The 22,833-nt window shown below is 42.2% G+C and overlaps 2 protein-coding genes across 2 annotated transcripts in view; one reads left to right on the forward strand and one right to left on the reverse strand.

Moving 5' to 3' along the window:
- LOC124877726 (phospholipase A and acyltransferase 4-like) overlaps positions 1 to 22,833 on the forward strand; it is a 221,421-nt gene that overhangs the window by 191,163 nt on the left and 7,425 nt on the right. The gene's annotated exons all lie outside the window — the stretch shown is intronic.
- On the reverse strand, positions 14,833 to 17,111 carry LOC124877724. Its single transcript, XM_047381166.1, has 2 exons — positions 16,996 to 17,111; positions 14,833 to 15,875 (listed from the first exon to the last, which is right to left on the reverse strand). Exons 1-2 carry the CDS (start codon positions 17,068 to 17,070, stop codon positions 15,000 to 15,002), a joined length of 951 nt encoding a protein of 316 aa, XP_047237122.1. The 5' UTR covers positions 17,071 to 17,111; the 3' UTR covers positions 14,833 to 14,999.

A 22,833-nucleotide genomic window follows, 5' to 3' on the forward strand; every position in this document is an offset into this window, starting at 1 on the left:
ACAAAAGTATTAGAACCCCTCAGTGTTGATCCATTCTTCTCTTATTTAGTCTTAGAGTAATGGTTTCTCAGCCTTCTGCTTGCAGCTGTGTGAGATAATATGTGAGAACGTGAGATCACATACATATAAAATGATTTTAATGAGCTTGGTGACGCTTCTGAATATTTCTCCATCATATTTTTCTGCTGGAGCAATTTGCAGACGGTTCCTGCGCCTTTGAGGAGCAGCGAGCTCTAAATAGAAACCAATGCAAGTCTCCCAGCGCGGTGTTGGGCTCGGTTCGAGGAAAATACGACTGTAGGTCACTGTCTGTCTTGCTGTGGTTGCAGAGAGGTGTCGGTTTTGTAGAAGCAATGTTCCGCTGATGAGTTTTTGATCAAGAAAAGCCGAATCTGTGAATATTTTTTTTAACTGTACCGAAGTACACGATTTATTATGACTTTTACCCCCAGAGCACCAAATTATAATCATAATACAAAATTAGGAATATAATAAAGTTGGCAACAAAAAGCTACCAGAGTAGAGACTGTAAGCCTGAAACAAACAGGAACATGCAAATAGATTTAATCCTTTTTTAGTTAAACCAGTTGATTTTCTCTTACAGGAAGCTGTGGACTGAATTTATTTGCACTGATCAGCAACAGGCAGGTAAAGCTGCTGCAGAGTGACTAAAGGTCAGGAGGTGTCTCACTATTACCCTGTTTATTATTTATGCTTTAAGAAATCTGACCAGGAGACTCTCTGACACCATCATATGTTGGTATGATTGATGCTACATCTCTACCTGCTGGACACAAAGAGATAAAACAACTGTTTCTTATAAATAGACACCTGAGAGTGAAATAGCAGGTCGCTCCTGAGGTTTTCTGTTAACAGAACATATTGAAGAAGCAGGCAAGACTAATTTAATTGTGTAGCACCATTAATACAGTACACAACCCTCCTCTGTCTGATCATTCTTTAATGATTGTGTTTAAATTAATCGAGTCATCTGAACCTGACAGAAATTTTCATAATAGTGGATCATTATCAGACAATACTGCAACAACTTATAAATAATCTGTTCCCTTTCTAATTTCCCCAGTATCACAGAATCACCAGCAGAGGGCAGCAATTCACCTCATTGTGTTTGTTGCTACACTTTTTATCCATAAATAGACATCCTTCAATTATAGAGATGGTTCATTAATTATAAAAGAAGAATAAGTTAAAACCTCTTTGGCTGAATCATTTGAATCATTGTCCAAGGAACAACTTTCATTACTTTCTTAAATTTACTCAGAACGTACCACATCATATCTATATATAAACTTTCCATATGTTAGAAGATTCCCATCATTGTCTAATAAATGTATAAATGTCCAAATTCCCGGATCCATCCCTTCTTTATAAAAAAATACATTCTATTTATTAAAACATAAACTGAAGTTACGTGATGGGAAAAGTTGTGTTTATACTGTATATCATTTCCCAGTACTGGAGAACCTGTTTATGATAATCTGATAATTTAGTTGATAATTTAGAAATTTCAAAGTCACATTTTAGAAAAAATCAATTCCTAAAAAAATGTCAAAAATTGGTTCAGGGAGATAAAACCACATTTGGTTCAATCTCTTCATAAAGAACTGCAACCATTTTAGTTTGATGGCACCATTCAGCGACTCAATGACTCAAAATCAATCAGACATAATAACCCTGATAAAAAAAAAATGGTTATGTCTCTTTGGATCCAACTGTTGAAATTTTTTTTTAATTTCTGTGTAATGTTATTTTACATAATAAAAGTCTCTCTTATTTTTTTATCCTTCAAATTCTTGATTTCTAAGTAATTAACTTCATTGTTAACAGGAGTATTAAACATATTTCCCAGTGGATGATCATAAATTGTCAATATTTCACATGATGTAATGTTCAGTTTTAAACCAGATGTTTTTGAAAACAATAAAATTTTAGAAAGTGCTACAGAAACCTCTGAAATGTTCTTTAAAAACAAAGTAGTGTCATCTGATAATTGACTTATAATCAACGAAACAGAACTATTAATATCAGAAAATAACAAAGAATAATGAAACCGCCACCTTAACGTGGTGGAGGGGTTTGAGTGCTCGAATTATTAGTTCTCCAAACCTCTAACAACCCAGGGTTGAGACCAGGAAGCAGGGTCGTAGTTTAACACTCCTCTCTGCAGCTTCTGTACTGCTACCCATCCATTACCCTATTAAGACAGTGTCTCGCCCACAGCCGAAATTGAATAGATTAAAAAATTATCTAAAAGGAAATCAGGAAAATCTCATAAAAATAAACACAACTCAGACTAAAAAGAAAAATAAAACAATTAAATGTGGCTTACTGAACATAAGATCTCTCTCTTCAAAGACATTGCTAGTTAGCGACCTGATTTGTGACAATCAGATTGATTTATTTAGCCTCACAGAAACCTGGCTGCAGCAAGAGGATTATGTTACTATAAATGAGTAAACTCCTACTAATTATTAAAATTTTCACATTCCTCAAAATACTGGGCGACGAGGAGGAGTAGAATCAGAATCAGAATCAGAAAAGCTTTATTGCCAAGTACGTTTTTGGACATACAAGGAATTTGTTTTGGCGTAGTCGGTGCAATACAATACAAATTAAACTGTATAAACATATCTACAATATAATATAAATATAAGTGCACAGTTTTAAGTGAGTGAGAGTAAATATAGAGCAGTATAAGATGCAAGAGCAATACAACAGTGCAGGTGATTATTGTGCAAGTAAAGCAGGAGTCCAAGCTGAGCGTTAATGTAACTCATAGAGTTACAGGTTACAAGTGTCCTGTCAGTAAAAAGGGGGGGGAGGGAGAGGGTGGTTTCTGGGCTTTGTTAACCAGGCTGGTGGCAGATGGGAACAAACTGTTCTTGTGGCGTGAGGTTTTGGTCTGGATGGACCGCAGCCTCCTGCCAGAGGGGAGAGTCTCAAAGAGTCTGTGACCGGGGTGGGAGGGATCAGCCAGAATCTTCCCTGCCCGCTTCAGGGTCCTGGAGGTGTACAGTTCCTGGAGCGACAGTAGACTGCAGCCAATCACCTTCTCAGCAGACCGAATGACACGCTGCAGCCTGCCCTTATCCTTGGCTGTAGCAGCGGCGTACCAGATGGTGATGGAGGAGGTGAGGATGGACTCAATGATGGCTGTGTAGAAGTGCACCATCATAGTCTTTGGCAGGTTGAATTTCTTCAGCTGCCGCAGGAAGAACATCCTCTGCTGGGCTTTCTTGATGAGGGAGCTGATGTTTGGCTCCCACTTGAGATCCTGGGAGATGATGGTTCCCAGGAAGCGGAAAGATTCCACAGTGTCAATTGTGGAGTCACAGAGGGTGATGGGGGCAGGTGGGGCTGGGTTCTGCCTGAAGTTCACAACCATCTCCACTGTCTTTAGAGCGTTGAGCTCAAGGTTGTTCTGGCTGCACCAGTCCAACAGATGGTCCACCTCCCATCTGTACGCAGACTCGTCACCATCAGAGATGAGTCCGATCAGGGTGGTGTCGTCCGCAAACTTCAGAAGCTTGACAGACTGGTGACTGGAGGTGCAGCTGTTGGTGTACAGGTAGCAACCATCTTTCAGTCCGATTTATTGATTAGTCCCAGACCAATCAATAGCTACAACTCTTTTGAATATTTAATCCTTAGTTTTCCTCATCCAAATTGCAAAGCACTAAAACCACTTCTGTTTGTTGTTTTGTACCGTCCACCAGGCCCTTACTCTCAATTTTTAGATCGGTTTTCAGACCTTTTATCTGATTTAGTGTTAAATACAGATAAGGTTATTATTGTCCTGTCTGACCATTTCTTAATAACCTTTGAGTTTAATTTAACCGAGTACTCCACACCTGAAAGAAAATTTCATTATAGTAGATCATTATCAGGCGATGCTGTAACAACCTTTAAAGAATCTGTTCCACTTTTAATTTCCTCATTATCACTGAAAACCACAGTGGAGGGCAATAATTATGTTTCTTCCCCTTCACAAATTGATTCTTTTGTTCTTAGTGTTTCTTCATCATTGCGTGATTCATTAGACAATGCAGCCCCCTTGAAAAATAAGGTAATCATTAACAGGAGGCTCCTTGGTTTAATTCAGAGCTGCGTACTTTAAAGCACAATGTTAGAAAATTGGAGAGAAATTGGCGCTCTACACACCTAGAGGATTCCTACTTAATCTGGAAAAATAGCCTATTGTTGTATAAAAAGACAGTTCGCCAAGCCAGAACAGCTTATTTCTCATCATCAATAGAAGAGAACAAGAATAATCCTAGGTTTCTCTTTAGTACAGTTGCTAAACTTACACAGAGTCATAGCTCTGTTGAGCCATCCATTCCCTTAGCTCTTAGCAGTCATGACTTTATGGGATTCCTCTTAAATAAAATTGATTCTATTAAAAATAAAATCTTTGACATACTCCTGAAGATGATTACTTCATCCTCAGCAAGTGAGACAACATTCGAAGTAACTGCAGAACTTGATCTGTGTTTGGACAATCATCCCCACTTTTTCCTTTCATTATTTTATAAATCAGAGAAAGAAGAAGGAGACACCCCTGATGCCTCAAGGTTCCGGAACCATCTTTTTTACCCGTTCAGCGGCACGTCTGCTGTCTGGCTTTTCTCCTTTATGAGGTGTAGAAAATTGCTAAAAACCACCCGCAAAACCCTGTGTTCTGCATTCAGCGTTTGAATGACTCTGTCACTGAGGTTAGTCAGTTGAAACAGAGCCCTGATCAACATTTACACACAGTATTTATACCAGAACATGACTGTGTTATCTCAACTTCAAAGAGTCTGTGTTTTATGACCCCAGACCCTTCTTGAGTTCAAAGGTGACAAAGTTATCTAGGAACAAACCCATCTCCCCTTCCTGAGACATCCCCTAAAGCATGAGTTTTAACCATTAAACTTCTGATAATGGCTTTTACAGCTTCCTCCTCTAACACAGATGTTCATAGGAGTGAGGTAACCTAAAGGTCACACACTTTGGGACACTTAATAAAATAATTTCCATCACAATGGAACTTTCACAAATGAAATAAAGCTTTTATAAATCCCACATTGTGTAAGATTCTACTATTAGTGTAGAACAATCTAGTCCAGGTTTGAAGTGTCTAGGTACGGTTGTTTTTGAGTTGGAGCAGATAAGAGATACAAGTTTTTTTTTCATCAGAGTGACAGAAATGGGCTTCCATCAGTTTACAAACTAAACATTTAGTTTGTAAACTGTATTTAACTTGCTAATTAAATACACAGTTGAATGCTTTCTCCAGGTCCACAAAACACATCTGGACCCGTTGGGCAAACTCCCATGAACCCTAGAGTACCCTGTAGAGGGTATAGAGCTGGTCCAGTGTCCCACGGCCGGGACGAAAACCACACTGCTCCTCTTGAAGCCGAGGTTCGACTATCGGTCGGACTCTCCTCTCCAATACCCTGGCGTAGACCTTACCAGGGAGGCTGAGGAGTGTGATCCCCCTGTAGTTGGAACACACTCTCCGGTCACACTTCTTATGAAGGGGGACCACCACCTAAGTCTGCCAGTCCAAAGGCACTGACCCTGTCCGCCACGCAATGTTGAAGAGCTGTGTCAACCATGACAGCCCCACAACATCCAGAGATTTGAGCTAGTCAGGGTGAATCTCATCCACCCCCGAAGCCCTGCCACCGCGGAGCTTTTTAACCACCTCGGTGACTTCAGCCTGGGTGATGAAATAGTCTATAACCCCGAGTCCCCAGCCTTATGGAGGACCGATCCTGACAAAATTAAAAAATAAAAGCAGAAATATATATATTTTGTTTTTCCTTTTCCTTACACATGCCATTGTTCTTTTGACATTTCCTCGTCTCTCTTTTTCCTTTACCGTATGCATTTCTGCTTCATTATGCAAATGAGGAGGGCTGCCTTCTTCTCTCCAGCTCCTCTCCTATTGGTCAATATACAGGAAGAAGGAGGATCCATGTGCAGGCCGAGGGTGTGTCCCAATTCAGGGGCTGGATCCTTCCAAGTCCGTACTTGTGGGCTGATTACGTCACACCACCAGAACATGACTACTGTGTCAGCCATGTATAATATTATAGATGTGATCAATGTTTGAGGGGTATAACTAATTGTAATATTTTGTGAGCACCATCTTCTAATTCTGCATATTTCTGATTACATCTTAGTGATGTGGTCCAGCCAGCCCTTTACACTTGATGGATGAAAGAGGCATCACAAACATCTGCAGACCACCTGTGTGATGCTTCGCTCACCATCCAGAAAGACAAACCACAGGTCTCAGTTGCAGCGTCCATCCAAGTCTCTGACCTTGTGAAAGATTTAGCCACATCTCCAGAGACCTTCTGTTCAGAAAGACATCTGCCTCTTTATTCTGTTGAAGAGGTTTTTCCAGGAACTGGTCACTCAGGTTGATCCTGTTGTCTCCATTGTAAATATTTGTACATAGTTTTATTTTATGCCTTTTGTCTTGTAATCTTGATCTGTTTGAATATTGTTTTTTTCCACATTCTGTTTAAAATGATATTTGTAATTTTCAAAATAAACTGTGTTTAGAAATTTAAATGAAGTTGATGTATTGTTAGATCAAATGGAAATAAAATACATCGGTGACAAAAACAGTTTAGAAATTTATTAGAACAGCTTAAAACTTAAAACAATCTGAACAAAACTTAATATTATTTCTTATGTAGCATCTTATTTCAGTACCATTCTTTCTAAGATGGAAAACAGTCTGTCCATTCTCTGTACCCTCATGTCCTCCCTGATCAACTCCATCATCTCTGTTCCTCTTTCTTTTCTGACCCCTTCCTGCTGGTTCACTGTCTTCCTTCTCCATCTGGTTGTCCACCGCTCCGCTTGGCCCTGGAGTGTCCTCAGGGATGGAGGCAATCAGGACAGGAGGTGTTGTGGAAGACCTCTGACCCAACATCTCATCCATAAGGACAAACCAGGGCCAAGTAGCAGCAGTGGGTATTTCACTGACTCCCTCTCCTGACCCTGGATACTTACTATCCTAAAGTTAGATGGAATAAAAGAAGAGTTGACTAAACAGAGAAACCAACAAGACTTTTAGAAATATTTTTTATTTGAGTGACATGAGAAGTTCTGAACAAACTTTATATTTCCTTTTCATATTGTCCCACAATTTTTTGGCCTGCAAGAGGTTGACCTTCCCCTGTTGGTCCATCTTCTCCAGAACTGTCCTAAACAAGCAAAAGGAAGGAGGGAAACCAAAAGAAGTATGTTAATCACTGGATGGATATTTATGAAAGTTAGAAAGATAGGAGTTATTGAAACTGGACAGAAACTGACTGCAAAGAATGTTGTTATTGTACCTCCAAGCCACGGTGGCTGAGTTTTTAGCTCCAGTAAAAAGGTGGTGATTCTCACCCCTGAGCTTCATAAACTGGCCCGTCTGCTGCTTTGTACCTAAACAATAAAAACAACCAAAAAAAACATCTTGCTTAATATCAGTGTAAAACAAGTCTTTTTATTTTTATTTTACATTTGTCTTAATTTGCAGAACATATTAAAATATTTCTATGCAAATGTCTAAAACAAGCTCTTTCAAACTTTCAACTTCTTTACTGAGATTTGCTTGGATTTGAAAGTGTATTTCTTTTCAGCTGTACCTGGAATCACGAATTATAATGCTAGCTGAATTATAAATATACTTTTAAAAACACATATAGCACATTTCTTCATCAAAAAGGAATATTTAAAAGCTTATTTATTCTCAATCACACTCTCCAGCGATACGGTAAGATTACATAAAATTGTCCATTTATTCAGGTTAACTTTAATATCACCTGTAATGTCAAATCAACTTGCATGAACAAATGACACAATACATTAAAATTATACTAACATAAACTGTTAGAAATCACTTGTGTTTAACGTTCACTGTGATGACTGGCAGCAGGAGTTCAGTACCGATAGTCCGGTCAGATCTCTACCGGGTCTAACTCGCTCCACCGCCGGTAGGGCTGGCGAGGCAAGCCGGCAGTTACTACGGTGGGAGCGGAAAATGTTTGAAATTAAGCGATGTCTTGATAAATCAAGCAGATTTTTCACGTCTACACAGTAATATTCCCGCACTAAAAATATTGTAAAAGTTCATTTGTGTCAGAAAGTGTAATTTTTCACAGTTTACTCACAACTTTTAGCACTGTGGTCCGCCATGGCTGCCCCTGTTTGACCAAAACGCTTCGACCCGCAATGAATCATGGGAAAAGATGGACCGCGAAGGATACTCACAAGTCATCCTTCAAATCGGGCAAAAGAAGGACACATTTGTCAGAAGCATCTGACAGACATTACGCCCCGCGCTGTGATGTAATCAGCCCACAAGTACGGACTTGGAAGGATCCAGCCCCTGAATTGGGACACACCCTCAGCCTGCACATGGATCCTCCTCCTTCCTGTATATTGACCAATAGGAGAGGAGCTGGAGAGAAGAAGGCAGCCCTCCTCATTTGCATAATGAAGCAGAAATGCATACGGTAAAGGAAAAAGAGAGACGAGGAAATGTCAAAAGAACAAAGGCATGTGTAAGGAAAAGGAAAAATAAAATATATATATTTCTGCTTTTATTTTTAATTTTGACAGGATCGGTCCTCCATACAGCCTCTGTTCCCAACAGGGAACGAGTGATTGCAGGATTGAGGAGATCCTCAAAGTACTCCTTCCACCGCCCAATAATGTCCCCTGTCGAGGAAAGCAGCCTCCCACCCCCACTGTAAACAGTGTTGGCGAAGCACTGCTTCCCCCTCCTGAGGCGCCGGACGGTTTGCCAGAATCGCTTCGAGGCTAACCGGTAGTCCTTCTCCATGGCCTCACCGAACTCCTCGCAGGCTCCTGCCACACCCTGGGCCGCGGCACGCTTGGCGTCACGGTACCCGTCATCCACCTCAGGAGTCCTACAAGCCAACCACACCTGATAGGACTCCTCCTTCAGCTTGACAGCATCCCTTACTGCCGATGTCCACCACCGGGTTCGGGGATTGCTGCCGCAACAGGCACCGCAGACCTTACGGCCACAGCTACAGGCAGCAGCATTGACAATAGATGCGGAGAACATGGTCCACTTGGACTCTATGTCTCCAACATCCCCTAGAATCTGGTCATAGCTCTCCTGGAGGTGGGAGTTGAATACATCCCTGCCCAAGGGCCCTGCCAGATGTTCCCAGTAGACCCTCACTATGCGCTTGAGCGTGCCAAGTCTGTCCAGCTTTCTCCTCTTCCAGCGGATCCAACTCACCACCAGGTGCGGCCGAAGGTCTGATGAAACGACAGTCGATGATTGACCTCCTGCCTAGGGTGTCCTGGTGCCAAGTGTGCTGATGGACACCCTTATGCTTGAACATGGTGTTCAAGCATAAGGGGTTGAAGTTGAAGTCCCCCAGCAGAATAATGGGTCCCCGGGATGAATACTATCCAGCACCCCCGACAGGGACGCCAAAAAGGCCAGGTACTCCGCACTACCGCTCGGCCCGTAGGCCGAAACGACAGTCAGAGACCTCTCCCCTACCCGAAGGCGCGGGGATGCGACCCTCTAATCTACTGGGATAAACCCCAACACGAGACGGCTGAGCTGGTGGGCAACAAGCAAACCCACCCCAGCCCGCTGCCTCTCCCTGTGGGCCACTCCAGAGTAAAAGAGAGTCCAGCCCCTCTCGAGGAGATGGGTTCCAGAGCCCACGCTGTGCGTGGAGGCGAGCCCGACTATTTCTAGTCGATATCTCTCAACCTCCTGCACAAGCTCAGGCTTCTTCCCGCACAGTGAGGTGACATTCCACATCCCTAGAGCCAGCCTAAGCATCCGGGGATCGGGCCGCCAAGGACTCAACCTGCGTCTGCTCCACAATCCTCTTTGCACCGGTCCCTTGCGGTTCCCACTGCAGGTGGTAGGCTCACGGAGGGATGGCCTCGCGTCTCTCCTTCGGGCTTGGCCTGGCCGGGTCCCGCGAGGAGCATCCCAGCCACCAGGTGCTCTGTGACGGGTCTCGACCCCAGGCCTGGCTCCAGGGTGGGACCCTGGCTCCGCCATACCGGGCGACGTCACGTTCCTTGATCATGTAGGTCTCACGAGGGTATCTTGAACTGCTCTTTTTCTGACCCATCACCTGGTGCCTGTTTGCCATGGGAGACCCTTCCTCGGGCATTTAAGCCCCTGACAACATAGTCTCTAGGATCATTCGGGCACTCAAAGCCCTCCACCATGTTAAGGTGGCGGTTCAAGGAGGGGCTTATGACAGCGTAAATAAACAAAAACAATACTGTCTATTTTTGACTGTGTAAGACCAATAACACCAATAAAAGACCAATGATCTTAGTCGTACTTTACAGCCCGACACTTTTTAATGCTTTGTACAGGACTTTCCTTATTGCTGTTAAATTAATTTAATTGTTCTACTTCATTGTTTTTATTTGATGCATCACTTTAGCAAATTACCTCTTATTTTTCATAAGGAAACTCCCAAAAAATAACAATTTCATTGAATCTTGCACCTAACATTATTCTGAAATGTGCAACAGAAGTGAATTTTTACTGGACAAACAAGTTATTAATCCCTTAATGCCTGAATTTAGATCAAATTATACAAAACAATATTATTTGTGTTTTTGTTGTCAACTAGATGTTAAATAATTAGAGGTTATTAATTTGAACATCATATCTAGACTTAGTGTAAATTATGATGCTAATTAGTGTCTCTCGGCAAAGCACTGCTTGTGGGAAATTACCGTACTGCATCGTCTCAGGGGCTGCTACCCCCTTCTTCTTAATAAGAAAATTGTTAGTGTTTATAGTAGAGCTAAATATCACAAAATGACTTTTCTGCACAGTCCCATGAGCCGCTATCCCCTTTTCCAAAATAAGAAATCAGTGTTAGAAATTAAAAATGAGCTTATATGTTGCTTTTACATGATGTAGTGTTTCAAATAAAGCTAGATACTGAAAAATCCCTTTACAGTAAAGTCCCAGGAGCTTTTATCCATTGTTCACAATAAAAATATTATATTAGGTTATGTTATTATGCAATTAAATATTTATTAACGAATTAAGTATGCGGATGACACGACAGTGGTGGGTCTTATCAGGCATAACAAAAAACTGGCCTACAGAGAGGAGGTGAAACACCTGGTGGACTGGTGTGAATCAAACAATCTAATCCTGAATGTCAGCGAAAGAGATTGTTGTTGATTTGAAGAAGAATCAACCAAGTCATACCCCCCTCCTCATCAACAACAACGAGTCAGCAGCATCAAATTCCTGGGGTGCAGATCACAGACACCTTGACCTGGTCCCTCCACACCTCTGCTCTGGTGAAGAAAGCACAGCAGTGTCTAAACTTCTTGCGACGGATGAGAAGAGCAAACCTCTCCCCTCCTCTCAGCCTTCTACAGAAGGACAATAGAGAGCATATTGACCAGCTGCATCTCTGTCTGGTGTTGGGCCCGCAACGCCTCAGACTGGAAATGTATGGAAAGAGTAGTGAGGACAGTGGAGAAAATCATTAGGAGGAAGCTTCCCTCCATTCATAACATTACTGCCTGACCAGGGCTCAGACAATTACTAAAAACTCCTGCCACCCCCACCATGGACTAGACACCCTGCTGCCCTCTGGCTAAAGGTTCAGCAGCTTCAAATGCAGAAAAAGTAGATTCAGCAATAGTTTCATGTCAGTCCCACATCATAACACTGATAAATTCCCAACAATCCCCCCTCCCATACATACACTAGTCTCTTTACGTGGTCACTGTGAACTCTGTTACAGTTCATCCAGCTGCTACAGATACTTGCACTATTCATACTGCCCTACATATACTTTTCTCTCTGGACATAATTCTCTAATCTGTTCATTATTTGCTGCATTCCTTCCTGTTGTTGCATATGCTTTTATTTATACTGTCGTGTTTTTACTAGTTTTCCTGTTTGTAGTGGTAGCCTAGCAAAAAAGCTGAATGACAATAAAAGTCTAAACTCAATCATGTTTCAGGCAACTTTCACAAAGAAACAAATATCTTCTTGTCCTGCAGGTCGCACTGCAGCTTCAACAACTGATTGCTTAGATTGCTTTATATGCTTTCACTTTGTCTTACATTTTATATTACAGTTGTCTTAATTAATTGGGTCATCCTAGATAATATAATGCTACACATTCCATGTGGTGGTCCCCCTTCATAAGAAGTGTGACCGGAGGGTGTGTTCCAACTACAGGGGGATCACACTCCTCAGCCTCCCTGGTAAGGCCTACGCCAGGGTATTGGAGAGGAGAGTCCGACCGATAGTCGAACCTCGGCTTCAGGAGGAGCAGTGTGGTTTTCGTCCCGGCCGTGAAACACTGGACCAGCTCTATACCCTCTACAGGGTACTCGAGGGTTCATGGGAGTTTGCCCAACTGGTCCACATGTGTTTTGTGGACCTGGAGAAGGCATTCGACTTTGTCCTTCATGATGCCCTGTGGGGGGTGCTCCAGGAATATGGAATCGGGGGCCGTTTATTAGGGGCCATCCGGTCCCTGTACGAGCGGAGCAGGAGTTTGGTCCGCATTGCCGGCAATAAGTTGGACCTGTTCCCGGTGCATGTTGGACTCCGGCAGGGCTGCCCTTTGTCACCGGTCCTGTTCATAACTTTTATGGACAGGATTTCTAGGCGCAGACAAGGGCCAGAGGGGGTCTGGTTTGGGGACCAGTGGATTTCGTCTCTTCTTTTTGCAGATGACGTGGTCCTGCTGGCCCCTCTAGCCAAGACCTACAGCATGCGCTGGGGTGGTTCGCAGCCGAGTGTGAAGCGGCTGGGATGAAGATCAGCTCCTCCAAGTCCGAGGCCATGGTTCTCGCAGTAATGGAGGCACTGTGTCGGTCCGTTGTGGTGAAGAGAGAGCTGAGCTAAAAACCGAAGCTCTCGATTTACCGGTCGGTCTACGTTCCTACCCTCACCTATGACCATGAACTTTGGGTCATGACCGAAAGAACAAGATCCCGGATACAAGCGGCTGAAATAAGCTTCCTCCATAGGGTGGCCAGGCACTCCGCAGGAGATAGGGTGAGGAGTTCAGCCATCCGGGAGAAGCTCGGAGTAGAGCCGCTGCTCCTCCACATCGAGAGGAGCCAGTTGAGGTGGCTCGGGCATCTATACTGGATGCCTCCTGGACGCCTTCCTCGGGAGGTGTTCCAGGCACGTCCCACCGGAAGGAGGCCCAGGGGACGGCCCAGGACACGCTGGAGGGACTATGTCTCTGAGCTGGCCTGGGAACACCTTGGGCTCCCCAACGGAGGAGCTGGAGGAGGTGTCTGGGGAGAGGGACGTCTGGGTGTCTCTACTGAGTCTGCTGCCCCCGCGACCCGGTCCCGGATAAAGCAGAAGACGATGAGTCCGAGTACAAGTATGAGTGCATTCCATGTCAAACATGTCTGTGTTTTCAGAAACATGTTGTTGTATGGTGCATGATGAAAAGAAATAGCGCTGCAACTTATTGAGCTATTTGTAGTTTTTTGTCCATGTCAACATAAAGAAGTATTTCAACCATTTAATGAAGTGATCTTTGCTGTAACTTGTAAGTTGCTCCACAAATAATTATGCATCAAAATCAATATTGTTATCAATGTTTGACCAAGTCAACACCCTCATCCAAAATATTCCACTTTGGTGTTTATTTTTTAGAAAATTAAGTTTTTTTGGGCAAAAAGGGCATAAAAACACATAAGACTTCAGAAATATGACAAACTATATTATTATGGATATGTCTGAAGATGTTGAAAAGATTTGATGCAGTGAAAGTGAAAATGTTTTTACATTTTTATTACATTTTTATAACAGGTACAGTTTTGGGACATAAGGGTAAAAAGTGTGTGTTCAATATAAAGTTCAGTATAAAGTAATAAAAAGCACATTTTTGTATAATTTCCATCCTAAAGCAACACATACAAGGATTAATCGCTGTAAAATGTTCAGGAGATTGTTTTTTTCTTCAACTCAGATTAAAAAGACTGTTATGCATTTGATATTTCTCTTAATCTGATGATCAGTGTGATCATTGTTTTTTTGCAAGTTTTAAAAACAATTCAGTTATGTGTCAGCTGGCGTTTGGTTTCCATGTTACACCCTGTCTACATATTTCATAGAAAACAATGACTGTAACCATAAGTTCAGGTTCTGGATCTAGACTTCTATCTCTGCTCTGAATATGAGGTTTTTTACCACAAATATATATACATTAAAAATATGTAGGCAAACATATTTATAAATTAAATATGTTATATACTTAAGGAGTATTTATTAATAATATGTATTAAATATTAATAAATTAAACAAATACAAGCTGTTTTGTTTTGTTCAGCCTTATCTGTGTGTAAAAAGGAAAGAAATCCAGAAAGTAACAGAACCTGTTCTGAACAGGTTCTGTTACTTTCAATTATTCATCTAAATCCATCTACCAGCTGCTTCTCTGACAATCTGAACTTTCTCAACAGGAGGTGCTGTTGATGCTGTTTGTTTTAAGCTGGGAATAAATATGCATCTTTTAATCAGATCAATTCTCTGATATGTTTTGTGTAGGTCTCCTGATAAAACGGTGCCAAGAACCTACATTAAATCAGTCTAAGTAACCCTGAGAATCATTTTTAGTGTTGATCCAAACCATTGAGTAACTGTGAGCTTTGGAGAGTCCTAGTGATTAAAACCCATTTGCTACACAATTAAAACCTTGTCTTATTTGACCAGAACTGGTGTGTTTGTTCTACCTTTGGTGTCTAGTTTTTAGTTTTGTTATAAAGCAATAAAACCAGGAGCAGACATGATAAGATGCTTAACTTTATTAAAAAAGTATCATCAGAGTCAGAATCAGATTCAGAGATTAGGGCAAGAAAGGACCTGTGAGGCAGGAATATCATGTCATAGAAGATATGATGAGAATAAGTGATCACTTCTACTCACTGAGCATGCTCAGAAACAATGAGGATGCTCTCTATTTATAACACAGGTACTCTATGCCGGTTGAATTACCCTTGTTGAGATTCTTTTGAATGACAGTGACACCAGCTTTCTCATACGGCTGCACTGCGGCTGGGTCGTGGATCAGGGTGACAAAGTTGATAGGATCTCTGCCGCAATCATTTCTTTTGTACCACACATACACCGGGGTTCCCATGGTTCCCTCATTCAGGTTTGTTAGCACTGACACATAGTTTTGGTTATTATAGCTCTCTATGTCCTCCTGATTAGTGGAGACCTGCAGATCTTTGATGGCATTCTGACTATCGGTGGACTGTCGGTACCAGAGGAAGACACCTCTATTGGTGTCTTCATCCATTCGGATGTAACCTTGATGGAACAAGTTGGCGTCTAAAGCCCTGTCAAAATTGGCTGTGATGTCGCAGATGTAGGTTTGAGTCTCCCTCTTCACCCACAGATAGATCCACTTTCCTCCAGCTCTCCAGTTCAGGTCACAGGGCAACCTCTCCCACAAAGGCTGAACATTTCTAGCATCTTCTGCTGCATCAATGGAGAGGTGTAGGTCCACGATTGGAACATCATACGGAGAAGAAACTTTGAGGAACCACAGGTAGATGGGGCTGCCACTGTTTCCAGCGTTGAGATTTTTCTCAACCTGGTGGTACCCTTCAGCGATCAGACCATCCTTCATTTTATCAGTGAAGGAAAACTGGATCCTGGTGATTGCTGGGCAATCACTGGTTTTATACCAGAAGTAGATTTTGTTTCCTTTAGAATCTGGGTTCAGATCAACCGGAAGTTTCTTGAAGCCTTCGTTATGGAGCATAATCTCCTCAGCTTCATTCAAAGAAACTTCGATATCAGTGACGTAGAGGACCATCTTCAGTTCCTGCATCAAATTTAAACAGACAATGAGAAACACAATGATGAAAAGTACATGTGAGAGTAGTAGTGGAAAGTATCTATCTATCTATCTATCTATCTATCTATCTATCTATCTATCTATCTATCTATCTATCTATCTATCTATCTATCTATCTATCTATCTATCTATCTATCTATCTATCTATCTATCTATCTATCTATCTATCTATCTATCTATCTATCTATCTATCTATCTATCTATCTATCTATCTATCTATCTATCTATCTATCTATCTATCTATCTATCTATCTATCTATCTATCTATCTATCTATCTATCTATCTATCTATCTATCTATCTATCTATCTATCTATCTATCTATCTATCTATCTATCTATCTATGCTGCTGCAGGTGTGCTCTGGTTATGGAAGAAAGTTTGTTTTAAAATATAATTCCAACAAAAGCACCATCATGATTGTGCAGAACAGAGAGGACTCCAAGTTGATGTTTCCTGATTTCATTTTGTCAGGCAACGGGCTGAATGTCAGTGACATATGTAAATATTTGGGGCACTATGTACCTGCAGACATATCACATGATAGACACATCGACAAACAATGTTGTATGCTCTATGGTTAAGCCAATATGCTGATTCACAGGTTTAGAATTTGCTCAGCACCTGTCAAGTCTAAACTCTTTAGGCCTACTGTACTTCAATGTATTCGGCTCACCTGTAGAGGCGCTATAAAAGGAGCAGTAGGCATAGACTAAAGGTGGCATATAATGATGGTATGCGGATGCTGCCGAGGGTTCCACGATGGAGTAGTGCGAGCAAAACGTTTATAAACACAGGTGTGCCTACCTGCCCTATGTTACTGCATAACCTCATGTACAGGTACATGTGTAGGTTGTCTGAATCTGTAAAGTCCATCATTGCCACATGTCAGAGTCCAGACAACAAGCCTAAATTAAATTCTGCAATTGTCAATTTTAATGTGATTCTAGTGTTTTATTTTAAAACAGATGTTTAACCTTTAAAAGAACTTTATTAGATAACACGAATATGTTGCTATCAAAGTGAAGATAAATGACAAGTCTAATTAATGCAGATTAAAAAAGGGGGATTTAAATGGTAGAGACTTACGTGTCTGTAGACAGTGATTGACTGGTTGAAGTCTTCTGGGTGGTTGAAGGCTGCTATATCTGAGCTCCTCACCATGTCTATTTATACCTGCTGGAAGCTGAGCTGCAGCAGGAAAGTTCCACCTCTCAGGTGAGACTTTCTCTGGAAACAACTTGTATACCCCCTCTTGCTGTTACTGAATTGTTCCACAGAATCTCTCATCTCAGAATTAATTTGTCATTCTAGCATAAAGATAAACTGCTGAGAGACGTGTGATTAGAGCACACAGCTCCTCGGGTGTCATGCCAGGTAGAAACTCTGTGAGAGCGTACGTGTGTGTGTGAGAGAGAAAGGTGCGTGGGTCCGCTTCTTGAGAAATTAAATAAAATTTCCACAGTTAGAATGCTGCTCCTCAGTTAGAGTTTTCAGAGATTCTGATGTGTTAAGTACATATCTGAGATAGACGTTTCTCTGAATGGTGATGGACATATTATTTCAAAAGGCTTCATGCAAAACGCTGCCAATCAGAACAAAAGATCCAGAGATGAGAAAGTGTACCTGTGGTACAAAGAGGCAAGTGGCTCAGCAATCACAAAAATTCAGTTGGTGATTGCTGCACCATATACACTTTTGAGGAAATAAACATAAGGATAAAAGGAACAGTATGTACATGTATATGTATGTACAGTCAAATGTTTTTATATAAAGTAAAAGAGAAAGGCAGGTTATATCAGAGCAAATATTCTTATTTAGTCCCACAGCAGAAAAGCTTCCTCAGGCTGTTAGCTGTTCACTGTGTTCATCAGAGAATCAGCCTGGGGGAAGAAACTGTCTCTGTGGCGGCTGGTTTCTGCAGACAGCGCTCTGTAGCGCCTCCTTAAGGTCAAACACTAAACAATTTGTGTCCAGGATGTGTGGGGTCTGCAGAAATGTTAGCTGCCCTTTTCCTGACCCTAGACCATGTACATGTCCTGGAAGGAAGGGAGGTCAGTCATCTCTGCAGACCTGATTGTTTGTTGTAGGCTGAACCTGTCCTGCTTTGTGAATTAGCCAAACCACACAGTGAACTACCACACATATGGTAGTTCTGTTGAATTATCTCTTTGTTTTTGATTACAAATATTATAGTGGGAAAATTCATGATCTCTTCTTGCATTTCATCACCAGGTATAACAGCATTAGAAATCCAGACCTGGCTAGCACTTTTACAATTACAAAGAATTACAGAGTTGGACATCTGGATCTGGACATTTGACAGTCCAACAGTCTAAAGTTGTAGGAATACACTAATGTAGACAGAATAGTAAGAGACCATCACCGCTGACCGTGAGAGGACTGTAATTCTTTCTTTCTGCTCTTGGTAGAGGAGGACGCTTTTTCTCTGTCTCCCGCACCCCTCCCTTATCTGCGCTGCTTCAGCTCTGTGTCTTGTCTTTTTGGAGCCTCTTTTTCCATATCTTCCGAGTTATGGATGTGGTCAGCTGGTCTCTCAATGCAATTGATAACATTTTCTCGACGAGAAGACAGGGTGGAGGAGAGCCCTCTTGCCCAGACGGGGACGTTTTTCTCAGGATACACAATGGACTCCTGGCAGAAGTGGAAGATTGTGTGTTCATCGATAATGTCAGTCGAGGATGTGGAAGATATGTATATAATTGGATGTTTGATATCAGGATTTCTGCTGTTTGGAGTCAGCGGTTACCTGGCATATCGAGAAATTTGGAGAATGTCAGCAGCTGTTCTGGCCATTGTGAGGCTGCCTGGCATGTATGATGGGATCTTCAGGCCGATCAGCACTCAGACTGAGATGTTACGTGAGCTGAATCGCAGACTGGATGTGATCCTTACACGAAAGACCAGGAATTTGGCTGTTTGGATTCGCCATTGAAAAGCACCAGCGAGACTCTCAAGGCTGATGGTAAATTAAGAGTCAGCCTAACCCAAATAATTGTTGTTTTCTGAATCTGGCTCCCCTGTACGACCTTGATGGCTGGCTATCTTTAACTTCTCCTGGAAGTTATGTAAACATGACGCTCTGCTCCCTCTGCCCCCTCCCTGAGGACATCTGTGGACCTGCTCAGAACTTTGTGGCCGGTTGATGAACATTCCAACGAACCATCAAGGACAATGGTCTCTGTGCCAGTGCTTCATGGACTTACTTGCACACATTCACTGCACACACACACATGCTCAAGATAAACATGTGCACCCCTCACACCACCTTCACCGATCCCGGCATGATGTTGTTTTGCATACGTGTTGCAAAACAACACGTATGCAAGGTGTTGAGGTTCTTTGCAATCTCAGACTGTATCCTGCTAAGGATAAAGTGTGAAATATGATTTTTTTTCCTCTACTTACCTAATGTGGCCTCTTTTCTCATCTAGCAAGGGCAGCGCCTGTGAGTGGGCAGCAAAGCCTCGGTGACCCGTCCCCCCATTGTCTTGTGTCATGATGTCTGTTTGGATGGGTTGTACTGGAATTCTAATTTCCCCTCAGGGATCAATAAATTATCTTTGAATTTGAATTGAACTTGAATTCACCCTGGCGGGAATGACACCCGGTTACGCCAATCGGAGGTCACCAAAGTTAGTGTTGCTTCGGTGTGTAAGTTTGCCAAAACAATGTTGGACTCCATAATTTTCCGTGGTCCCCTCCCTGACCAGTGACGACATGTTTAGCTGCATGGTCTCATTCAACGGCTGGCTGTCTAGGTGGTGTCCTGAAAATGATGTGGGCTACAGTGATAGCTGGAGAACGTTTAGAAGAAACCCTGGTCTGATTCAGTTTAAAGTTTAAGACACCAGTGAATCCATTGCTCCCATTAAGGTGAAGGTTGTCTCTGGTAAGAAGAAATCTCCGTGGAGAAATGCTCCACCAATAAGAAGTGAATAAAGGGAGTGTTGAAAAGCTGAACGGAGGTGGTGATAAATGCAAGGGAGTCTTTCTTTTCTGAAATCATCAACATATTGCTCATCCCTTGTTTGCTACAGTCGACAGGTTAACAAACCCTCCTGTAACTGTAGCATCTGAGCTCCACTCTAACAAGGCCTGCAATGAATTTACTAACTTCTTTACTGAGAAAATTCAGAAGATTGGAGGACTAATCTGTACATCAATATCAGGTCCAGCACCAACACTGTGTCCAGTCAGAACAAATCTGGAAAAACTGATACAATTCTACCAAATCAAATACAAGAACTTAGAAGAAATAATACATCAACTAAGCTCCTCATCCTGCTGTCTCGATATTTTAGCGACAGCTTTCTTTAAGAAGGTTCTGCCTATTATAGCGTCTTATTTGATTCAAAGAATAAACTCATCCATGTTTCAGGTGTTTTCCTCCAGGCCTTAAAAATAACAACTATCAAACCATTGTTAAAAAGAATAATCTGGTCCAGGTGTTCCTGCAAAATTAAAGGCCCATCTCAAATCTCCCATTCATCACTAAGGTTGTTATACAAGCTGTGTTTCAACACTTCAATACCTTCTTAACAATGACCAGCTGCTTTGACTAGATTCAGGTTTCCTGCTGACCACAGTAACCAGACCGGCCTTCTCAAGGTGTTCTCAAGGTTAGGTGTAACCCTAACCCTTCTCAAGATGTTCAATGACATCCGCATAAAGGCATACTGTGGAATTGTCTTGTTGCTGAAATGTGCTATGCAGATAAAAGACGGATAGGATAACCTTTTCTCAGGAAACTAATCTGATGGGCATCATGATGAACTGACCCTATATAACCCTATAAATGGTTAATTTATAGGGTTATTCTTTGTAATTTTGTAAATGCTAGCCAGGTCCGGATTTCTAATGCTGTTATATCTGTTGATGAAATGCAAGAAGAAATCATGATTTCCCCACTATAATATCGTACTCGTTGTCTTCCGCTTATCCAGGACCGGGTCGGGGGGCAGCAGACTCAGCAGAGACACCCAGACGTCCCTCTCTCCAGACACCTCCTCCAGTTCCTCCAGGGGGAGCCCAAGGCGTTCCCAGGCCAGCCGAGAGACATAGTCCCTCCAGCGTGTCCTGGGCCGTCCCCTGGGCCTCCTCCTGGTGGGACGTGCCTGGAACACCTCCCGAGGAAGGCTTCCAGGAGGCATCCGGTATAGATGCCCGAGCCACCTCAACTGGCTCCTCTCAATGTGGAGGAGCAGGGTCTCTACTCTGAGCCCCTCCCAGATGGCCGAGCTCCTCACCCTATCTCTAAGGGAGTGCCCGGCCACCCTACGGAGGAAGCTATCCGGGATCTCGTTCTTTCGGTCATTGCTCCTGTGACCCAAAGTTCATGGTCACAGGTGAGGGTAGGAACGTAGACCGACCGGTAAATTGAGAGCTTCGGTTTTAGACACAGCTCTCTCTTCACCACAATGGACCGGCACAGTGCCCCCATTACTGCGGCAGCCGCACCGATCCGTCTGTCGATCTCCCGCTCCATTCTTCCCTCACTCGTGAACAAGACCCTGAGATACTTAAACTCCTCCACTAGAGGCAGGAACTCCCCTCCAACCTGAAGAGGACAAGCCACCCTTTTCCGGTCGAGTACCATGGCCTCGGACTTGGAGGAGCTGATTTTCATCCCAGCCGCTTCACACTCGGCTGCGAACCGCCACAGCGCATGCTGTAGGTCTTGGCTAGAGGGGGCCAGCAGGACCACGTCATCTGCAAAAAGAAGAGACAAAATCCACTGGTCGCCAAACCAGACCCCCTCCGGCCCTTGGCTGCACCTAGAAATCCTGTCCATAAAAGTTATGAACAGGACCGGTGACAAACGGCAGCCCTGCCGGAGTCCAACATGCACCGGGAACAGGTCCGACTTAGTGCCGGCAATGCGGACCAAACTCCTGCTCCGCTTGTACAGATACCAGATGGCCCCTAATAAAGGGCACCCGATTCCATACTCCTGTCTTACATTTTTTATTACAGTTGTCTTAAAGAAAAACATTAAATGTAAAATTTAGACATAAAATCTTGGTCATCCTAGATAATATAATGCTACACATTCCATGTCAAACATGTCTGTGTTTTCAGAAACATGTTGTTGTATGGTGCATGATGAAAAGAAATAGCGCTGCAACTTATTGAGCTATTTGTAGTTTTTTGTCCATGTCAACATAAAGAAGTATTTCAACCATTTAATGAAGTGATCTTTGCTGTAACTTGTAAGTTGCTCCACAAATAATGATGCATCAAAATCAATATTGTTATCAATGTTTGACCAAGTCAACACCCTCATCCAAAATATTCCACTTTGGTGTTTATTTTTTGGAAAATTAAGTTTTTTTGGGCAAAAAGGGCATAAAAACACATAAGACTTCAGAAATATGACAAACTATATTATTATGGATATGTCTGAAGATGTTGAAAAGATTTGATGCAGTGAAAGTGAAAATGTTTTTACATTTTTATTACATTTTTATAAGAGGTACAGTTTTGGGACATAAGGGTAAAAAGTGTGTGTTCAATATAAAGTTCAGTATAAAGTAATAAAAAGCACATTTTTGTATAATTTCCATCCTAAAGCAACACATACAAGGATTAATCGCTGTAAAATGTTCAGGAGATTGTTTTTTCTTCAACTCAGATTAAAAAGACTGTTATGCATTTGATATTTCTCTTAATCTGATGATCAGTGTGATCATTGTTTTTTTGCAAGTTTTAAAAACAATTCAGTTATGTGTCAGCTGGTGTTTGGTTTCCATGTTACACCCTGTCTACATATTTCATAGAAAACAATGACTGTAACCATAAGTTCAGGTTCTGGATCTAGACTTCTATCTCTGCTCTGAATATGAGGTTTTTTACCACAAATATATATACATTAAAAATATGTAGGCAAAAATATTTATAAATTAA

This window comes from Girardinichthys multiradiatus, chromosome 12 (assembly GCF_021462225.1).
Source record: "Girardinichthys multiradiatus isolate DD_20200921_A chromosome 12, DD_fGirMul_XY1, whole genome shotgun sequence".
NCBI lineage: Eukaryota > Metazoa > Chordata > Actinopteri > Cyprinodontiformes > Goodeidae > Girardinichthys > Girardinichthys multiradiatus.

Coding starts and splice junctions, on each gene's coding strand:
- LOC124877724 (XM_047381166.1), bottom strand. CDS start 17,070: ATGGTGAGGAGCTCAGATATAGCAGCCTTCAACCACCCAGAAGACTTC. Junction 15,876..16,995: donor CAATCACTGTCTACAGACAC/GTAAGTCTCTAC, acceptor AATTTGATGCAG/GAACTGAAGATGGTCCTCTA.